The 21,375-nt window shown below is 43.1% G+C and overlaps 2 protein-coding genes across 2 annotated transcripts in view; one reads left to right on the forward strand and one right to left on the reverse strand.

Annotated features, from left to right (window-relative positions):
* Positions 1 to 12,098: 12,098 nt before the first annotated feature.
* T265_08503 (hypothetical protein) overlaps positions 12,099 to 21,375 on the forward strand; it is a gene marked incomplete at both ends in the record, with an annotated part of 18,567 nt that continues 9,290 nt past the window's right edge. Inside the window, one exon of the mRNA XM_009174324.1 lies at positions 12,099 to 12,234. Coding sequence (XP_009172588.1) covers positions 12,099 to 12,234 — 136 coding nt within the window. The remainder of the gene's footprint in view (positions 12,235 to 21,375) is intronic.
* The window catches only part of T265_08504 (hypothetical protein), a gene marked incomplete at both ends in the record, with an annotated part of 59,698 nt that continues 58,719 nt past the window's right edge, over positions 20,397 to 21,375 (reverse strand). Inside the window, one exon of the mRNA XM_009174325.1 lies at positions 20,397 to 21,054. Within this exon, the coding sequence (XP_009172589.1) occupies positions 20,992 to 21,054 (63 nt within the window). The remainder of the gene's footprint in view (positions 21,055 to 21,375) is intronic.

Below are 21,375 nucleotides of genomic sequence, written 5' to 3' on the forward strand. Positions count from 1 at the left end.
ATTAACTCGTTGGTTCCCTGGTCTGGTGCCTTAACTGGTAGAAATGTCGAATACTGTTACAGTAGTCATGAGTTCGTTTCTTGTGAATAAGCCCTGTTGATCTCTCTTGAATTGGGACTGCATCCACAAAGTCGCATCAACGACAGATTTTCTAACAGAACTACTGTGCCCCTTGCTGCTATCGTTTTTCTAAATGACATTTACAGTATGCGAGTGTTTTCCCAAATGATGCGGTAGTAATAAGTACTGTCCGTTCAATTACTTAGGGTCAAGTTACTGGAAGCGAATTATCGGTACGTGAGTGGGCTATGAATGTTACACCATGGTTTTGCAAGACTGCCTCCTTCTAAGCGCTCGGTGGAAATTGATCAGAACAGGATTGGATCGTAGTATTATAATCTACCGAAAAGAAACACACCGGTGGACCAAGACTTAACCGGTTTTCTTAACAGTACCAGTGAATAGCATAAAAAGGCATGTTAATGTCAAACGTTGGCACCGAGATAAACAGCAGGCCGGTAGGTTTAGAGTCACTAGCTTCAAATTAGACTTCCACGGTTCACTTAAAGACGTGTGACCAGTTACTCGTTTATCTTCGTCGTCACTCGTCGCTTTGTGATAGGATGGCCAAATACGTACATCCCAGGCACGGTGTGCCTTGACAGTCTACACAGCTGCCTTCATTTCGACACTAGTGGGTGCGTGAATGTGCATCGAACAATCCTGTAGTTTTCGTACTGCTGGTCTGTGCAGCTCTGGTAATCGGTTCTTAGTCGAACGGTGTCCAGTCACTCATTTATGTGGCTTGTCCTTCTGTAGTCCCCCTTGCAACAACCGGCTGGTGGACAACTAGAAATTTCGTGTGGTTTTAGCTACGTAAAGCTATGATGGGTTGGTTCAAAATGAAGTAAATTATCAATGTTTTCCTTCAAGAATATCCTATCTCTTACAAGATGTGAGATGTTTAAGAAATTATCAAAAGACATTTCGACTAATAATGCGACTTTCTCGCAGAATCGCTCTTGGGAAGAAAACAGCCTGCACATCAGAGTTCTTGGGTTTGCCAAACCATACTAGAATTCCGCTTGTTGAGAAACCGTACAGGTAAAAAGATTCCTTCCTGGGTATTATAAATCTTGCGCTTTAATCAGGATAAACAAGTATAAAAACCTACCCCAAGAATTCCTCATTATGTAGCTTCCGTGGCTGTCATGGGCATTGCAGGAGCTTGCCGATTGTATCAATAATGCTTGCTGCACTTTCGTCGAAGTAACTGTACGTGAAATGCGACTGAGAACGAAGAGATTTGACATTTGCCCCATATCGCTGGCACATGACCCTTGGATGAAAAAGTACACGCAAACTGGGGATATCAAACCACGTGAAGTGGAAATGCAAACCAGCCTAACCGGACGAAAAAAGACGGTAAACACGTTCCGGCTTACCATTCCAGTCTATTTTTGCGCGCACGCATTCTTCCACACTAACCTTAGCCTGAAAAATCGAGTGGCTACACCAACCATGGGGCGTAACCATACTCTATCTGGCGTGGCGAAGTCTAGATGGGCCTTCAGCGAGGATTTCAAGCAAGTTACAAGGCAGGAAAGTTTTCCCAATCTTGCCCAAAGCTTCAACAAATTTCTAGGTGCATACCATCATTTTAGCTGCTTGTGATTCTTTTTGGTGAATAGTGTGTGCTGTTTCTCGGGACGGTTCGTCGCTGTCCCGACGCCTTCCACCATGGTCGTTCTTTATCTTATGGAGCATTGAATCATCTGACTTCGATGTATCAATTTTGTCAGATCACGGGGACAGTGAGAGAGGACGATCCACCGTTAACTCCATCACACTTGTTTTGCGCCTTTGCTTATCTCAGCACTATGAGTGTTCGAAAAACGGAAGAATTTCTGCTTGCAGGTAAAATCGATGAAAGAGAAAAGCAATTAAGAAGGCTTCTTCATGCAGTGCACTCTGGTCAATAGATGACAGATTTAAAAGACGCACTCCATCTTCGAACTCAATATGTTGTGAAAAAGTGATGCTCAACAAATACACGTCAACGTCATATGTGCGCCTGAACCAAGCTGTTGTACGCGTGACTATAAAGATGTATGCTGTAGTAGGGAACCGAGAAGTTTGAGCAAATTCACATCGTATAAGTGGGAAATAACCGTCATAAGCCGTTTCTATAGGATTTTGAATGAAAGCGTTTGTGTAAAATTAAAAGGATGGGTGATGCTTTCCATGCATCTGAAGGACGTATTGATGATGCAAAGCTTGGGAAGATTAAAAGGTATTAGAGCGAAGAGTGTGTGAACATGAGTCGTAGGTACAATTCGTTTCAGTTTCCCAACCGTGGGCTGTGTACAACTGCATACTGGTGCGGGCTGCCATATCCGCTGAATGGCCAGTCGGAGTTCAGGGGGATGACGGACCTCTCCAAGGTAACTGATACTGGGTGCCTGTCAACTTTCGTCATACATAATCAGACTTTAAATGGGAAACAATGTCAGAAGGATTCTAACTGACACCAAAAGGATACGGAACTTCTGTAGGTTTCTGTTTGAACCTGGCGATCAATAATCGGCTTTGAGGGGTAATTGTAGATATCCCTCTAGTCGGAATTGTGAGGAAAGCCACCAATGTTTCGAGTGACATTGGCATTATTGGCATTATTCTTGCATTTGAGCAACACTAATTCTTGATCCCACTGATAATATTACCCCTATTTTCTTGTTTGTGGGCAACAGTAAAAAAATTGTTACTGTGCTCTGTCCAATGTGGTAAAATTACAAAGCCCACAAAGAAGTTCTTTTATCCTTTGTTCTTCCGGTTGGACCGTCGCGCCTTCCTGAGTTTATGCACACTCAACAACATTTAGATTGATTTATTTCATTAGTTCTAATAGTGAGGATTTTATATGGTACATCAGATGATTGAATAATTATATTGGGAAAGATTCCTCCGAACGTTCAGGTCACACGCATGTGGACCGAGGATTCACACAGCCTACGGATGAAATCGGGTATGAGAGTTTGTCAGCATGGCCGAGGCACAACAACTGACAGTCTTCTCTGTTATCAGTACTCAATGTTGAACACTGCAATTTTCATTCTCGTTAACCATAATCACATGCTTCGATCAGTTGAGCTAAACATTCGGTGTAGCTGGCTCGTAGGATTACCATTCAGGAATGCGAAGTGAAGTACCCGGTCATTAAAGCACTCAGTCACAACCATAACACAGAAGAATTTTTCGGATGAAAGCATGCGAAGAAAATGCATGAGGATTCGTTTCAGCTACCACAAGACTAGCCAGATAACGAACAAGTCTCCCGGTGATTGGATAATGCCCATGGTTGAGAATGGTTTCTACATGCGGTTGACTATGGGCCTGCTAGATCGACAGCCTCATCAAAACAAAGCGTGTGGGACGCTAATTCCGATAGATGGATAGTAGATGGAATTCAGAAAAAGGTACGGTGGTTTTTCCCCAGAGCAGAGGAATAATTCTGAAGGGAAACATTTTGTACACCAAGGTGGGAAGTAAATTTATATCAAGACTAAATATGGAGAGAGGTCAATGGTTTTTTCGATCTCGCGCTGCTTGCTGTGGTACCAAAAAGGCTTAGTAGCAGTCAAGTGAGGACCTGAAAACTAAGAGTGAATTACTCTTTATTTAGTGCTACAATACCAAAGAAGCGTCTCTGTTTTTCGGTTTTCATGTATTATGTTGCCTGTTGGTTATGATCTTTCGCTGATCAACTCAAAGGGATGGTTCGGGCAATGAGAAAGAAAATGTGCGGTTTCGGGGACATAGCTTGTTGTGTTTAAAGGATAACTGTTACCAAACTTTTCAACAGTCAGACTTTCAAGGGTCTTGTGAACAACTAAATCTACAGAGGCACAACACATTACTCATAAGGTTGCTGAAATCTTTTGAGCATGTTCACTCGAAGAACATCATAAACGAGATATTCAGCTTAGTTCATATGAATCTCCCGTGATAAGCGAACCGGTATGCGAGTGAGTGTATTTCGTCAGAAAAATTCCTGGTGGATCCATATTTTAACTGCGCTCATCTGCTCAGTGCAACCTAACCACTAGTCTTTGGTATAGAACGAGCCACCTTTGCATGAAATACGATTCGGCGAGTATGACTTCCTTTCAGTTCATTTTCACTGTTCGGAAAGCATAATGCGAAAAAACTTCAAAGGAGACATTTGGACACCATCGAAAATTCGCTGTGCTCAACACTTTGCGGGTGTTTATGGGTTGCAGAACGCTTACGAATTTGGACGATCGATCCCAGTACTACCTGACATGCGTCGGGTCATAAAAAACCCTCTCTGTATAGGCTGTGCTCCTAATCATAGATGTCCGTAAATGAAGGATTTAATGCGGTCACCTTGCAGTCATACTTTGAACCGAAAAGTGGAAAGCTAGGGAATCCCACTTCGGGAACTTCAACGCATCAATCAAAGTAAAACTCTAGCCTAGAAAATTACTGGGGTACGATTTTGCCCTATTCAGACGAATGACTATATCGAATAACCGGCGACGACGACCGTTGGAGCGACAGGTGCTTACCAGCGCTGTCATAGACCAACTTGAACTGGACAATATATCCGCGTTTCAAAGTTCGCTCCGGTTGCTTGTAAACGTCGCTGGGTAATAACTTTAACTCATCAAACTAAGGACGCTTGCATCCTACAGAAATAGCCTGAGAATGTGTAACAGTTGAAACATATATCTGAAGATCTTTCATCCAGAACAATAAATTTAGCCACACCTCATTCTCAAACAAGAAAATATCGCGTTTACAGCAACGGCCATTCAAAGTCAGAAACTCTCGGTAGCCGCAGATCGTGTCATTTTCCTACCGTGTAACTTTTACTCTCGTCCTGTACTCCATGTTACACACAAGCATTTGCGAGGAACTGATCTCTGAGCTGCACATGTCACCTTCCAGTTTAACTCTATTTTTTGTTGAATATATATTATGCAACACACCAGTGCCTTTTTCAAACAGTGGTCGAATACGTTCCGAACTATTTGGTGCAGTCAACGGTGACCATTTAACGATCGTCCTGCCATTTGAACTCTAGTTTGGTCGATGTCGAGACGTCTGCTGACCAAAATTCACTAATTGTGACCTCAATAGGTCTTTCAAAATTCAGGTATGCGAATACTAACCTTATGTACGACAATGTTCTGCGTGCAGAACGTTTATCAGTCATGGCATTCCTATCGGCATTTATCCGTATGCACTTTTGGTGAAAATGCTATTGGTCGAGCACCAAATTTACAAAATGAAATTGTTCGCCGTTTCGACCACCAAGATTGGCGTTTGTCAAGCAACAAATGAACAAGATCAAAGATTGACAGGAACTAGAAGCCAAGTTCAACAGCCACACAGCATTCTAAAGGTCCAATGGTCCAGGGACAAGTGGGGCCCATGGAAGGCGTTTTTATCCTGCGATGCATGACTTGTCTGCGTGCACATTCGGCCCGATCATCAACCTTAGGACCCGGCCCACCGCGCCATCCTCCGTCACCACCGCAGGTTGTTGTTAGCTCACGTGCTCATTGATTCAGTTTTGTTCGTAGCCTTTGGGGGACGTCGTCACATGGTTGTTTCAGTCTTCCAAAACAGTACACTGACTAACATAAATTGTCTCGATTATGTCGGCAGGCTTTACTGTGCCGGTCATTTAGTACGATACTTTTAGGTGACTTGGAAACCTCAACATGGAAGTCGTCTAAAATAACGGCTTCTAGATCAAATGCGGTACTTTGGACAAAATGATAAAATGTGGACTTTGAAGATCTCCATCGAAAATATCGACTTTAAAAGGGTGATCAAATCGAGGTGAACACAGTCACACTGAACAATCGGTATCCTATGAATGGGGATAATTTTTCCTCGATGTCTTCTACAGTGGTTTGTTACAAAGAGCTAGAGGGATGATAACAGTGAGTTTCACCGATTTTCTGGTGTTCAGCTTTCGTTTGAGTAAACTATTCTTCAAGACCATCGGAAACCCCGAATTAAAGATATTCATTGTGATTAATAATCTGAAGTTACTTGATATTGCACAAATAAAAAAGACGGTGTTTCCTGAGTCATACCTGCTACACAACCATGACTAAAGGAAGCCTTTGTAAACAGTGGAAATAAAGGGAAAAGGTGGAGACCTCGTTTGAAGAAGCTCGATGCTCTTAAAAAATGATCGAGATTAAGATGCCTCTCACCTTTGGTAAACATTAAAACATCACATCTCCGGACACTATGTCAAAAGAAGGTGCCGTCAGCCGGATTAGTCCGGCGCCCTTTGAGAACAATACCCGACTGGCGAACTTTACCTGAGCATTCGCGCCACTGGGATTGGTGAAATGCAGGTTTTCCAATCACGTTCTTGAAGGACAACCTGGACCTCAACCAAGAACCTCCTAACACTCCTTTTGATTATAGCTATCCAATGAACCTGTCGCCAACAACCGCTTGGAACGGAAAACAACGCTTCCCTCAGTTGATGATGGTCGATCATACGTAAGACATACCCAAACCACTTCAACCTGGTAAGATTAGTTTACTGTTCCAGCTATTCGGATTTATTGCCAAGTACCTGCTTACACACCACTTGGTTGCGCACTCGTCGCAACTAATTAACTCTTGCGACTGAGACATATGTGGCCAAATTGCCTTAGGTCTTTGGGTCGGAAGGACGAAGCTTCATAACCACAAGGAAAGACCACTCTTACAGTCGCCTTGTTCACATGGCCTTTTAACTTTAGTGGAATTGTTTTCTGGCGCCATAATCTGGTGAGCGACGTCCGCGCACTGAACCCATCTGTTCCAATGAAATCACGGCTTGCACATCTGCCAAGTCACGTGAGTCGATCAACAAATGCAAGTACTTTTCCCTTTATCTTTCATGAAGCTTAAGCCGACTGGAAATCTTAGGGTGTACAAATAATCTTTAAACAAAAAATATATTGTCCGCATAATTTAAGTTCGTTACATCTCATTCAGACGCGAATGTGATACCCAGGTAATGGTCTAAGAATAGTCCGTGATATGGTTGATGAAAATCTCTATGGAAAAAAGACAGCCATGGTGAATTCCGCCAGTTGTCAGGAAGCTTCCGGATAGTTTCTTGAAGGCCACAACCGGACCAAAGATATGGGGAGGATGAACACGGAAAATGCTTACAAACCTAAAGGCTGCCCCCTTTGGTGGAGGAAATCTAGTTGAACCAACCTACTCACAGGATCAAAGACTGTGAAGTGGTGAATCGCGATTTTTAGCCTGCAGTATATATAGCGCTCCTAGTTAATTGATGTAATGCAGATACTTTATCAATGCACTCTCTGAAAGGTTGAAATCTTGCTTGATCTTCCCAGACATAAGTCTCTCATGCCGCAGGTAGATGTCGCAATATTCCTTTACCTATTACAATGATCTGAACAGTCTCTCCTTGATACGTCTTCTGTAGACATTGTCACTCACATGAGTTTCTTTAGAAGTTTTGCGGAAGGAAATATGGATGCATTACCCCCGGAGTTTTTGATGCTAATCAATGAAATAACAGGGGAAGCTAAAAAAGAATAACCTCTTGGAAGTTATCGGTGCATTCATTTAACTCATTTGATTTTGTAGATATAATTCCTGATTCTATCCATAAATGCTCCAAAAGGAAACCGTTTTGGAAATATCCAGAAAATGTTGGACGACAACATACTGTCCAAACGGACACAGCTTACCAGAGACTGCAATGTGAACCACAAGAGCGTGCGTAAATTTTTTGCGTAGTGCTGGAATATTGGTGGCTACAGTGCGCTCACTGCATTCATTCATCCGCCCAAATGCTCACTGATGATTTCTGTAAATCAGTAAATCAGTAAATCAGTTGCCATGCTCGGCGAACATAGTAACAATCACCTTATTCATCTTGTTTTTGACTATCTGGCAGACGCTCAAGAACAAGGCCTTGTTATGAGGTCGCCAGTATCTCCGGTTTTGGCAAATATTTTTATGGTGGTTCTTGAAAGGAAAGTCTTGACGGGATTCACATATCCACATATTCCCGGGCCAAAACGTAACACACTACTCATCAGGTTGCTAAAAAAATCGATAGACCAAAATAGGTTTCGCCCTTCTTGGGGCTTATCCGAATTCCCATCAATCTCATGTTCTACTCGAATTCAATATAGGCAGATTTCGACAAATATCCTCATTTGCACACGAATCCCATTGTGTAAGCCGAATCTCTCGCTTATGAAGGTCGAATTTACCTGAGTGTGCTGCACCAGGCCGCCTCATGTTAGAGTTGCTACGACGTTCGAGATACCGCAACGGGAAGCTTTCGCTTACCAACAAACTTTCACTGGACAATAGCTACCTCTCTTCCACGAATGCTTGCGTAAATGCAGTCTTCCCTGTAGTTTAATCCACCGACCACCACTTACAAGCCTGGACCATAATCATACAAATCGGCAGATGGACGGTCAGATTGGCGATCATATGCACCCACAACTGCATGATGAAAGCCGAGAGGATAATGAGTGAACACCAGGAGATTCGTTTGAGAACACTATCACCTGACCGTCTACAATAACCCAGCATCGCAATAGAACGAAAAGTGGGATCCACTTCGGTGGACAGGAGGACCTATCAAGAAAACAAATTTCCTTAATCTGATTTGGTACAACGAAGACGAAAATCCCAACCATGTTGTCCAGGAGGAAGATCCGTTTAGCATACAGGTTACGGAGAAAGAACAGAAAGTGTTTATCTAAGGACTCAGTTTCGGTATCACAGGCGCCACAATTCTAGAGTACCGAACTAACCTTGAAGGAGCAATGAATTCCAATGGATTAGGTGAGAACGTTCAGTAGTGACTCGATCGAACCATTGTTTCGATCACCCGCGCAACGGGCAACCTCGACACCTTTCTCAGCAAGAAAAACGGATGAAGTCGAAGAAAGATGAAACTAATGTTTTTCTACTAGTTGATGAAGGATGCCTAAGGGTCATCCTAGAAAAACCTGACCACACTAATAAGACGAAATCATTAATAACGGACACGAAGAAACGGAACCCTGCAAAACTGATGAAATAACCAATAAGGATTTCTAAAGGATTATGAAAGAAAGTACCGGAGAGTGAAAAATTAGTACTCAGTTAGTTCTCATTTCCACGGACTACTAAAAGCACATAGAGGCGAAATTCCACTACGCCCAGTAATATCACTAAACCTTTCAAAGGAACGATGAAGGGAGCTGAAGCAACTTGTCAGCGGATCCCAATACGTGGTCAGCAATGCAAAATAGTCTTCATCTAAAAGAAAGGACACAAACATCAAGGATGATGAAACAGTGATATCACTCGATGAGAGTTCACTGCCTACATCCGTGGGCCTAAACTCCCCCAAGAGGACTGTTGTGGAGCTACTGGATAGTCGCGGCGAACCACGTGGCGGAGGGAAGTCCTCTGCGATCTGCATAGCTTTTAATTAGTCGCATATTACAAATTCAATAAAAGTATCATGGACAAATTTGAGGGGCACTAACGGGATCCACAGTTCCCGGATTTATCGCAAAAATCGCAATGCGGTAGCCGGAGGGGACTGTACCACTGGATATGAATTCTAAAATATGGCTTCGCCACGTCAAAGATGCTTTCGGCTTCACCAAACGATGACCTATCATTCACAGTGGAATAAGGAACTGATGGAAAACTGGAATTCTGGGATGTTCTAATCACAAGGAGAGTTAGAAACTAAGTTTGGCAGGAAAGCAACAGATACAGGCTATATCTTCAGCTTCAACATTAGTCACCAAAAATGCCACAAACAAAGCTGCGTCCTGATACTGTTCAAACAAACTGAAACGCACTGCAACTTAACGGAGGCTACGATAAAAGAAGGGAAACACTTGTATAAAGTATTTCAAGGAAATGGATACCGTAGGAGCATTTGGTGAATTTTTGGGAGATCAATTCGACTAACTGAACAGCGTATGGTGAGGGGGGGAATGAATAAAATTTCCGTACATCAAAATATTGCTGTAAGGATGTTAAGAGAGTATAATACGACGGTGGCCTACAAACAGGCGAACAGACTTCGGAGAGCATTGTCAAAATCCAAAGAAAAATTAAACACAATGGAGAGGACCAAAGTCATATGCTGTGACTAACACTACGTGAGACAAACAGGTTAAAGGTGTACTACCACCCTATACGAACATAAACTTGCCATCAAAAGACCCGACCAGCTTTCACTCCCCTTCGTGTACAAAGAGCGAGACGGGCACGAATTCGACGGGAGCAACGTCCACATCTTGCCCAAAGACGAACAAGGAACGTTAATTTATGAAAACCTGATAATCGACCAAAACAGTCATCAACAAACATCGAGATCAATCGGATCTATCGAACGCTAAAAGCAAACGAACTCCGTGACGACAAGTTTCGAAGCCGCTCGAGAAACCGTGGGTGACATGCACAGGAAAAGCAAACGGGTTCAGTTCCAAGACAATGACCAAACTTACTGAAGTACACCGTTGACCAGAAATTAAAGAACAATACTGAACAAGGAATACGATATCCCTCAACAGAGAAAGGCATCTGATTAAACAGTTTCCTTGTAGGGAGCACACCTCCCAAGAGTAGCAGCTTTGTCGCTTATCCACTGACTCAGCGACGTTAAAGTTTCGCCAAATCGATAAGCGATGGAATGGGCAGAAGAAGCAGCAAACTGCTGTCATTCTGTTTTTTTTCCTCCTGACAGTAAAGCCTAGGCTGTATAGGCTTTGTAGTCACTAACGAAGGCCGGAAAATCAAAGAAGTCCTCAGCTTTCATGCGGCCAGTTTTCGACTGGGGAAGATTCTTATCGCTTTGATGATTGGAATATTCTCTGAAATCACTTGTCACTTTTAATTCCTGGGTTCAGCCCTATCTAAACTGATGCCCCACTTGACAGATTTCGATCGGAGTGTTGACTTCAATTGATTCCATAAAAGGCTTCACTCCAAAGTGTTCTCGCCGGAGTTGATCTTTCTGAAAACTGCTGAATTATTAGACGGGAAAGTTTTAAAACTAATCCAACACGCTAGCCCCCTTAATTGGCCTGATTAAGCTTTTGGGTTAAAATCAGTAAGTTACCCTGCAGTGAACCCATCGGTTATTTTTCAAACCTTTCTGAAACGTCAGTTTCTTCGTTGTTTCTACATATGTCGCAATCGACCACCGGTCTGTACGTTAACTCCGGTTATGGAGCTCAGAAAGACGCACGGAACATCGTTGTCGGGTATCAGTGTTAAGTGTGCAACAATCGAACTTATGCTAAATGATGTGGAGCCAGCATCACGCCTGCTGCCGGAAAATACCAGATGAACCACTATATAGAGGACTGCAAGAGAGACTATCCTGATTAACCCATATGAATACAGAAGGATAACAACAACAATTTCATATAAACTACACTCATCGATTCTTCTGACCTGCGTTCACCGACCCTATGCAGAGACCCATCAACACTACACTTGTCAGCTGTCCAAACATAGACAGGATTGAATCGGCCAAACTCACATCAAACATTATTCAGCATCATCCATGAAACCAATCTAAGCCAAGGATATGGGATCAGCGTCGGTTATAGTGACACTGGAATAAGCCAACGCCTTTACCGTTCCCGCAAGAGTTCCATGACAATTGTTGATCACCCTCACGAGGATGAACCCTGTTCGTGAAAAATCTTCCGGAACATACGTGGGTACCACACAAGATCGGCTTAGCCACTGGTTTGAAGACCCGAAGAGCTACTTCCAGTGCCTGTTTGTTATTTGCAAGTGAGTGGTTCATCCGATTCATGTGTGGACTTACCTTGGTCATCATCCCGAACGTATAGAATGAAAGTTCACGGCTACTATGAGGGAGGCACGAATTTCGCTTAAACCAACATGTCTCAAAGTCAACATGCGCGCATCTGACTAAACTTCTCTTCTGTTGATAAAGAAAGACACTGGAGCGCCATATCATCCACCGGCGAAAGAAACCGCGGCGAAACATATTCTTTATACGAGATTATTAAGTAATGCGCCCCGGACAGCTCGTGCTCCACATTTCAGATGCAACAAACGATCCAATCAAGGTTCTGTTCATTTTCTACAAATACCCGGATTTTTCTGACCAAATGCAACAGCTGTGGTCATCTCCAGCTGATCCCGAAGGTGTATAAGATAGGACGTGATGTAGAGTGAGGTTCTTTCAAAACATCTACGAGAAAACCAACTCGTCTCAGATGATTCTCCTGATACTCAGCCATAGCTTTGTTTTCAGGAACGCCAGCTCTCCGTCAGTCTACTGGACCAATAACAACGGACGATGTAGCGCTGTTTCACAGTCTCAGACCCGTACCTATATACACCTACGCAGGAAGCGACACCTTATGGTGTGTAACAATGATATATACTACACAATATATATGTACGAAAACATGTACACATAAATATATACTCATGAATATATACATATAGATATAAAACACATATAATATATAGCTCAGGGATTCACGTTCGATGATCATGGTTGGAATTCCACTCTGGCTTTTTTATTGACCTTGTCTTGGTCTGAACAGCAAGAACTATCTTGGCACTCTTTTTCTAGGGCGCCACAACAACAATCAACATCTAAAGAAAGCAAAAGTTGTCAAAAATAATGGATGCTATCGCCAAGAAAACTTGAGCCTGTCAAACACGTTTTGGTGTAACTTTGAACTGCGTCACACCAACAATGCAATTCAGAGCCAACATGCAAAGTGTTTGGAGAGTGTTGAGATTAGATGAAACAAAATACAGAGTTCCTGACTGGAGCTTTTCTTCTCCTCATCCTTACATCAAGTGGTCTTTGCAGTTTGATACTAAGCTTCGTGGAACTCCACAAAAACTCCGAGACTACTGGGGAAGGATACAATCTCTATAGAGGTTTGGGCGGATTGGGAATTCAATATAAAGTTTGCTCAGTTTTGGACGCTTAATGACAAATTTTTAGTCGAGATCTTCCAAGCGTTTGTTTGCTTATTTAAGTCTTCACTCTCGAGCTAACTGAGGCACGCTCAAGATTTTCCGCTCTCCTGACAATATTGAGATTGCCATAGAAAAGACATTTTTACTGATCATTACATCTCTTCTTGCACTCAGGACTATGAATCACCAAATATTTTGGCACGCTTGATGAACGAGTCAGAAGGGAAGGTGATGTATTATGTCTTTTGATTCTCCCACACTAGTCATGTCCGATGATAACTACTCGCCTTTGTTAAAGGACGAAGTAGGGTTGTATACCACTTCTCCGGGGAACAGTAAACTCCTGTGCGAATATGATGTTGCGATAACCATTTGGATGACATCAAGAACTGACCACTGAATTACTGCAGGTTAGTATGAGTTATATGCTCAACAAAAGCATACAGAGACCTATAACACGGCGATTAGGGAGCCACCTGGAAGGCAGCACGGATTTCCCCAGAAACATTCCCATGTGACCAACCCCCTGCTTACACGAGAAGTGTAGGTACTTACTAGGGTGGTCAGCCATGACGTCGATGTTATTAATCGACTTTAACCTACTCAGGTTTGTCTATTAGACCAGTGTGGGTGACTCACGTGGAGTATCTTGTTACAGTATGTATGTGGTAAGCACGCCTTGATCAGAATGACCAAGTCCTTCTAGAGTGAGTCGCATGTTTTGTAGCACACAGTTGACCTCTCTTCAGGGGCTTCATACTGAAATGAGCTGGAATAGATTTTAAGTATTTTGAGTTATTATGAAGAAGCTTAAGTTATCTTGCATTCAAGCAGAATTTTTCAGCTAATCGTAAACAAGCTGCCTGTATCTGTGCGGTCTTGTACCACAACTATATCCAAAGTACTTCGGCGGTTTCGAAGTGCACACTGTTTATTTATGCCTGTGACTACCGGCCAAGTTATGTATCATTAGCTTTTGCGTGTGCTCGTTCGCATGTTTGTGTCGAGCATTGTGTGTTGATCGTATAGCGAGACAACTGTCTGAGAGAATGCGCGAACTGTACTCCGCTTCTCTGACCTGTGGAATCTGGACCCGATCCAGCCCAAGCACCACCGCTTTACACTAGGTCGATTTAGTCCACGCAGCAGATATTTATTGAGACTTTCGCTTCTTGTGCCCATCAAAATCACAACCTTGGAAACCCGACCGTTATTCCTAAGTGAGACAATCACTGTCTACATGTGCAATCCTGGCTGTTGTGTTAAAAAGAAACTCGCACAAACTTTGAACTTGTGCTGGCCCGCGGTAGATCGATTGACCCAATGTGTTTACAGAAATCTGTCTGGCTCTTATCGTATCGAACTTCTGAACTGCTCCTACCACTGTATATTCCGTATTTGACAGTGTTTTCAGTTGTCATATGAATTATGGTTAATGAACCAAATGATCAGTCTCAGAAAACTGACCTACGATACATCTCACTCTCTTCTCCATCGATGACGTAGGATATGAGCCAACATACTGACTGCTGTGCCAAGAAGTGGTGACGGAAGTTCATTCAATTATTAACTATTCTATCTGTATCCTACCGATGTAACAAGTTTTGCCTACTCTTGCGTTTAAACAACAATCCGAGCCATTTCTCTTACTTTCACTGACAATAGTCAATATCCAGTTGTCTTTAATAGTTATCTTGTCACTGTATTCACCATTATACCGGTGCGGTAACTAAGAGCCAACTTTACAGTTGTCCGTGTGGCATCAGAGTCCATATAATAATGGAAACCAGTATGCGAACAAACTCGGAGTGCAAGACATTCGATTCAGTGTTGCGCGAATGAGTTAGCGACGTCTGACGAATCTCTGCTGGTCAGAAGCTCTTTTGTCCCATGAAAGATAAAAAGTGAAGAAAGACCAATAGGAAGTGTTGTCGACACATCGGGGGTAGCTACACGAACGTTTGCTCGGATATCAAGAGGCTTACGGTTCTCTTAAAAAAACGGAGGCTCCAAATTCCATATCACGCAAAAGCGAAATAATACTTTTCCATGCATGAAAATACTGTTTATGAAGATGAAAAAGTATACATTACACTGTAGAGCGGCAAGTTATGTCCGAAATACTTTTACTTTCTGATAACCTCAATCTGTCATTTACACCTCAGTATTTAATTCGGGCACCAATGTTCCCTTGTGTTAAGCAAATAAACCACAGTATCTATCATCCCGTCTTTGTAATACTTTTGCACGCACACATTCAATGCTGCCCTTGAGGAATTATTCAAAGCCGTTGCGTCTAAAGCTGTTTTTGATGTCAAATTCGGCATATTTATTTTATTTCCCATCGTATATCAGCAGGTATCTGTTTTTTATCTTCCACCGCTCTGGCACGGTGCAACAGCTATGTTTCACTTTGCCGTCCTACTGTCAGCTGACCAGATGCGTTCGATTTAAAAACTGAATCACAGGTGGACAGGTAGACTAGTTCCGGACGCACCGGCCAATCGCATGAGCGGCAACATCGATTTCAAGTCGTGATCACATGTTCCACTTTCCGCCCAGCTTATTGATTCTCGCTTTCCATAAATACCGTCGTTCAGAATAGCTAAATCCGCACGTCGATTGACTCTGGAAAGCAATGCGCCTGTTATGACATTATGCGCAACTGCTGGTAAGACAGCGCTAGTTGTACGGGAAAGATACTCCTGAATTCAACAGGTCCAACAATAAACAATGTGACTGGAATTCTGGTTGACATTACAGTGCTGTAATTTGTACACATCAATGGGGCATCGGTATTGCCGTTTATTTTTGTCATCAGAAGACACTTTCACAAACAAGCACAATATTACCCGCCAGTGGTACCTCCAGGGAGGACTATTTACAAAAAAACATGGAAAAATAGCACGATTCTAAATGTACTTACATTATGAAAAAGACTGATTCAATAGGAAGATGACCTGATCGATAAGTCCCAAAAAACATTTAACATGCATACGCCATAGGACATATTTTGGAGCATTTTCAAGTGTAGGGCATACGCACAGGAAAATTCGGTGATTATACTTGTAGCACTACTCTTCATCTAGGTGGTTAGTGGACACAAATCCGCAGTGGGATGAGTCACATTAAACTCAAGCAGTAGGGCCACCTTCCTTATCTATGTTATATATATATATATATATTTCAATGAAAACTGCGGTTCCCTTGACGCCAAGAAGGTTTGGTTGAACCCCTCGTGAAAATTAATGACTATACACTGGTTTATTAGCCTTGACATATATATTCTGTCTTGTCAGTAGGCTTCAAAATGACCTCTGACCAATCTACGCACCGCAAGATGGGGCTAGTGGAGAAAAAATCACATTGGTGAAGTGAATCATTTCGCAGAAGTAGACGGCGGAAAGCAGTGTTGTGGAAATCACAATCAACCAAGGGACAGTTCATGCTGCAAACAAGCTGTTTCTTTCATTTGTTTCACCCTAGAATACGCGGTCTTCTAAAATGTCAGTCGAACATATTCAGAGAAGGTTACTGATGATATCGACACTAGATTATGTTGACTTAGCAAGTTTTACTTCCGGTAAACTAACTGAACACCCTCTGAGCGCTTTCTACACGATGCTGTTTGACATCTACTCAAGTTGTGTGAACAAGGCTCATGCCTTCTAAAACACCTCCAGGAAGAGTTTTACCTCTCCTGAGGATTCATGCCTCATGGGAAGACGTCTGCATCACTCGTACAAAGCTAATCGTGAGTCACTCTAGGAAGGTTGGGGCGGGAAATCACCCGAGTAGCTATTTTGAGCCAGTAGAATACCCTTAGATAGCACCGTTGATAATAACAGGGTGATCAAGAGTGTGTATCTCGATCGCTTCAGTGGTTATGTGGCATGGGAAATGGTTGGCTGTTTATCAATGTCAGAAAGACCAATCTTTTAAGCACCAACAAGATCCCGTACACAAAAACCGAAATAAGTTCACAGTGACTGTGAAGGTCTGAAGATATTTTTTTTACATACTACGCATTTCACTTTTAAGGAAACGAATGTACTGCTGTGTCGAGGAACTGCGGTATGAAAAAAAAACGCAGCTCTACCACATACATACTTGGCCCCCAATGATCGATCGTGAGAATCCACTTAGCATTCACAGAAGCCAGGAGATGAAACCTACGGACCTTAATCTATGCATCCATAGTTTGTGGAATTTCCTGAGGGGTAGACGAACTAGCAAGCTGAGTAGATGCTTCTAAATAAGAACTCTCCAAGTTGTATGGAATATAAGACATTTTCGTTCAGATCTGACACACATATGTCAAACCAGAACCCAATTTTTGCTAGAGCGAACTGCAAGCGCCTTTGTCATCGAGGCCATTCAACTCCATAGCTCAATGTATCATCATGAAAGCACGACACTGGATATCACTTAGCTTATGTTCCTCAGGGTCGACGTGTATAATAAGCACGGCATACCGCTGGGAGCTAAACTGTTTATTTCTGGTGTAACTTATCAAGCAAAACAAGTATTGTACAACCTACATTAGTCCCGGAATCAGTCTTTTGATTTTTATGATTTGCCTTCCCTCGACATGCTGGCTCGATTGTCCTGAGATATCTCCATCATGTTAAGAACAGAGAATACAGATTTACCAAAACTGGCATTTCGGTCCACTGTCAAACCTCTCATTTCGGGTTTGATCCGAAATCAGGACCGAATGCACCTTTGACTTATAAGCTGTAGTGGGATGCATAGTTGGGATTAAAACACTGATTTTGGCATTTTTGAACACTGTGGTCGAGTTACACTGCCGGTGAAGACGAAGTTTACTTGGCAATCATTTAGAGGGTGTGATCATCAGGACATGCTCCAAAACTATCATACAGCGTTTGTTTGCACCAAACAATCCATACACCACGTGACCATTTGTATTTGGTGGCGAAGTTATTTGATGCAGGTTAATCGATGCAATTCAGGGTGTATTCGAGATCATTTGAACTGTGAGAATCATTACACCCTCCCATGGTTAAACGTTGTCGTCTAAGTCATCTTCGGTAGACAGCTTGTGTTGGGGTAATTTGCTGAACTCACATTACCCGACGACTTTTCTTCTGAAATGTGGTGCTTTTTAAACCACCTCAAAGGGCTAACAAAGTCGACTATAATCACGGTGGCAAATCGCGCAGACGACAATGATGGACATGAGAAGTGAACCTTGCACTAGTGAAAGTTGGTACTCCCTAAATCTTTGGAATGATAGCGATGATGCGTCTTCTGATCAATGCTCACCAGCGGGGAGCATCTAGTTCACATTTTATGGGGTCTGGCAGTCGATATTGCGTTACTCGAGTCAAAAGTAATCGGTAACGGCGACTTGGGGCCCGAGAAACGTGGTTCACGCAGACACTCAGTAGTTTTATCATATGTCGACACAATTTTTGACGGCTACATTTGAGGCAGGTAGTATGGATGATCTACATCGTTTAAAATGAGCACATCCCAGAGTGGACCACGCATAAGACATTCCCAGACAAATACAGGATGAATATCGTGAACACAACCAGCCGGTGCACACGTCACTCACTGCTTTCACAAAGGCTCTTGCCTGATCGAAGGAAAGATTGTGGACCGTGATCGAACGAGTTCATTACCTTTGTCAAACCTCTTTAGTCAGAAATGAAGCTTAGATTAAGTACCTAATTCCGTAGCGACACTTGACTGCCGTGCGCACAGAGCCGCATCCAGCAGTCTTTGGACAGTCATCCAGACTAGTCATACCACATCATAATCAAAACGGTATTTTTGAGAAGTCTGCGACCAAGCCCTGTTGGACATCGGGACCTGGTGGACATTTCAGTGAACTCTAACTTGTCTCGACAGCACTGTGACCACAGACCAACCGATAAGATAAACTAACATTCAAAGCAGTCTGAATACATGTCCGAAAGAAAGTTTACTAGCAACCAAAATCCATCTAAACAAAAGCGGGACCCCAAATACGTATCTCATTGTTCGACGGACTTCTTCCGCAAAGTTTATTACAGTTTCTGACAGGTCGGAGCTTAAAAACAGGCGGAAGTGTACAAATCCAATGCTTCTCCCCGATGCTGCTATACTGTTTGTAAGGTTGCTAAAAACGACAGGGACCCGGATTAATGAAACCGGCAATGCGCTGTCGAAGTATCATAGTCATGGAAAATTGCCATGACACCTTGAATATTAGCGGTTGAAAAATAGCCCGCATGGGGCATTTCCGAGTCTCTCGTGGAAACCACCATTTACAAACGGCGCTCGAGCAAGGAATGATCTGATGACGAATGAAAGCGCTTTGGGTAGTTTCATCCTGATTGCCCGATCGAAGCAGAGATAACCGCATGTTGCACTTAACAAGTCCACGGTACTACTGGCTGAGACCGTAAACAGATTCCAAAGTTGGAACTTCAATGTCTCCTCAGCGTAGCAGGGGTCAGGCTGCCGCAGCGCGTTCGCAAAGGGGTGCTTAAGGGAGCACATGGTAATCAAGCAGAATCGCTAGCTGGGATATGTGTCATAAACATCCAGTCGTTAAGTACCACATGAAATGGTGTTTTCCGCACCAAACTGTTGCTGACCAAAAGCTTGCTGGGAACCGGCCATGACTTGGCAACGAGAAGTGGAGGCGATTGCTGTGGGATCTTCCCGCCGGTGTGGTTGGAGTTAATGTGATTAGAAAGCACACAGTACGCGAAACGTAGCTGGCCCCAGTTTGAGCATGCTGTCAATTCATAGTTGGACTGCCTAGATAGTTTGCCCGTCGTTGTATTGTAATCCCACGTTAAGTGAGGTTCACAATAATCATGCCAGTGCCACTGGTGGTGCCCTCCATATGTGCTTATTCCCTTGCAGTTTTGAAGTCTGGGCATTTGGCGAAAGAGACTCGTGTGCGAATTCCTTTGGTTGCTAGGATTCCCAAATGAATGTGAGTTGGGCAGAGATTCGTTCTTCATCGTTTGCACTAAGTCCCCATACGGCAGTGAAGCATCGGTGTTGAACACTGATGTCATGCTGTCGATGATGATGATGGTGACTAAGTCCCCACCTTTCCCATTTCCTTGCATTCATTGTTGAAGCAGTTGTTTCCATGATTATAGGACAGATGAGGAATAAAATTTACTACTAGTGTGTTGTCAACAACGGCTTGTTTTGTTATATATATTTAGGAACGCTGTTGTGCGTTCACAACCAAAATGACACATAAAGAGCTTCACCAGTTGGGATTTTTGTCGTCACCTTAAAAGTTGATCGGTGTAATGCGCCGCAGCCACAGTTGCGCTCGTAACTCCACACAATGTGGCAGAATCGAAAAGGAACAATGATTTGAACTGTGGTTCGTGTACTGTAGAGCTGATAAGTATATACATATAGTGGACGGTCGCCAGAGACAAAACGTCTGAGTGTATACACAGGTGCCTATGTACACACACGTACAACCAAATGCGCTTTTGCACATGCACTGGCAATCATATATCAAGAGAAAGAGGCATACGGGGGTAGAGGACTAGTCAACTTTTGATATTCACTACCGTCAAAATCAGAGCGGGGCGTTAGTGGACCAGGTACGATACACAACGGAAACCAAATCACAGCTGAATGAATTGCACACGTATCGGCATGCGCGCAACGGTAAGTCTCGCCGGTGGATGGTCAAGAAGCGAATACGGGGCAACAGTTACCTTATCCGCGAAACCCTCATGCTCTTTACGTCGAGAAGGGAAACGAGTAGAAGCAATGGGATGGGACAAGAGAATTGGGTCGAAAAATGAGAGATGTGGCACAAGTGGTTCTCGGGGAAGAGAAAGAGGAAGGCGGGTTGGAAGGGTAAGAATGAGGTAAGAAAAGCGAATAGCCGAAATAATCGTAAACCAGGAAATAGAAAGAATCATAAATCGGAGAAATGGGGTGGGTAGTTGGGCACCGTTGGCCCTATGAGACTTTGTCTTTCTTGCTCTTCCGGTTATGGCCACCTTTCGGCTTGATATGATGCCACTGAAACAGCGAAAGAAGTGACAAGTTAGAATCGGACCGTAAACTTCGTATACCAGCAATGAAAATAAATAACTGTATTCGTCAATCGACTCTTAGCAGGGAAACCTATTGAGTTTCAGAAGACCATACGTGTATGGTCCCCGTCAAGTGTCTCTGTGCAACGCCAGACACTCCCAAGATCTGAAATGGAAATTGATGTCCCTCAAACCCAACTAAGATTGATTTCTATATCGTATTTCAGTCTTCCTCGGTCTTTCAGACCATTTGTCAACATCTCCGTCACGAAGAAACTGGACCTTACCGTGGTTTGACGGTTTGCGC

Source organism: Opisthorchis viverrini (genome assembly GCF_000715545.1).
Source record: "Opisthorchis viverrini unplaced genomic scaffold opera_v5_222, whole genome shotgun sequence".
Taxonomy (NCBI): Eukaryota; Metazoa; Platyhelminthes; class Trematoda; order Opisthorchiida; family Opisthorchiidae; genus Opisthorchis; species Opisthorchis viverrini.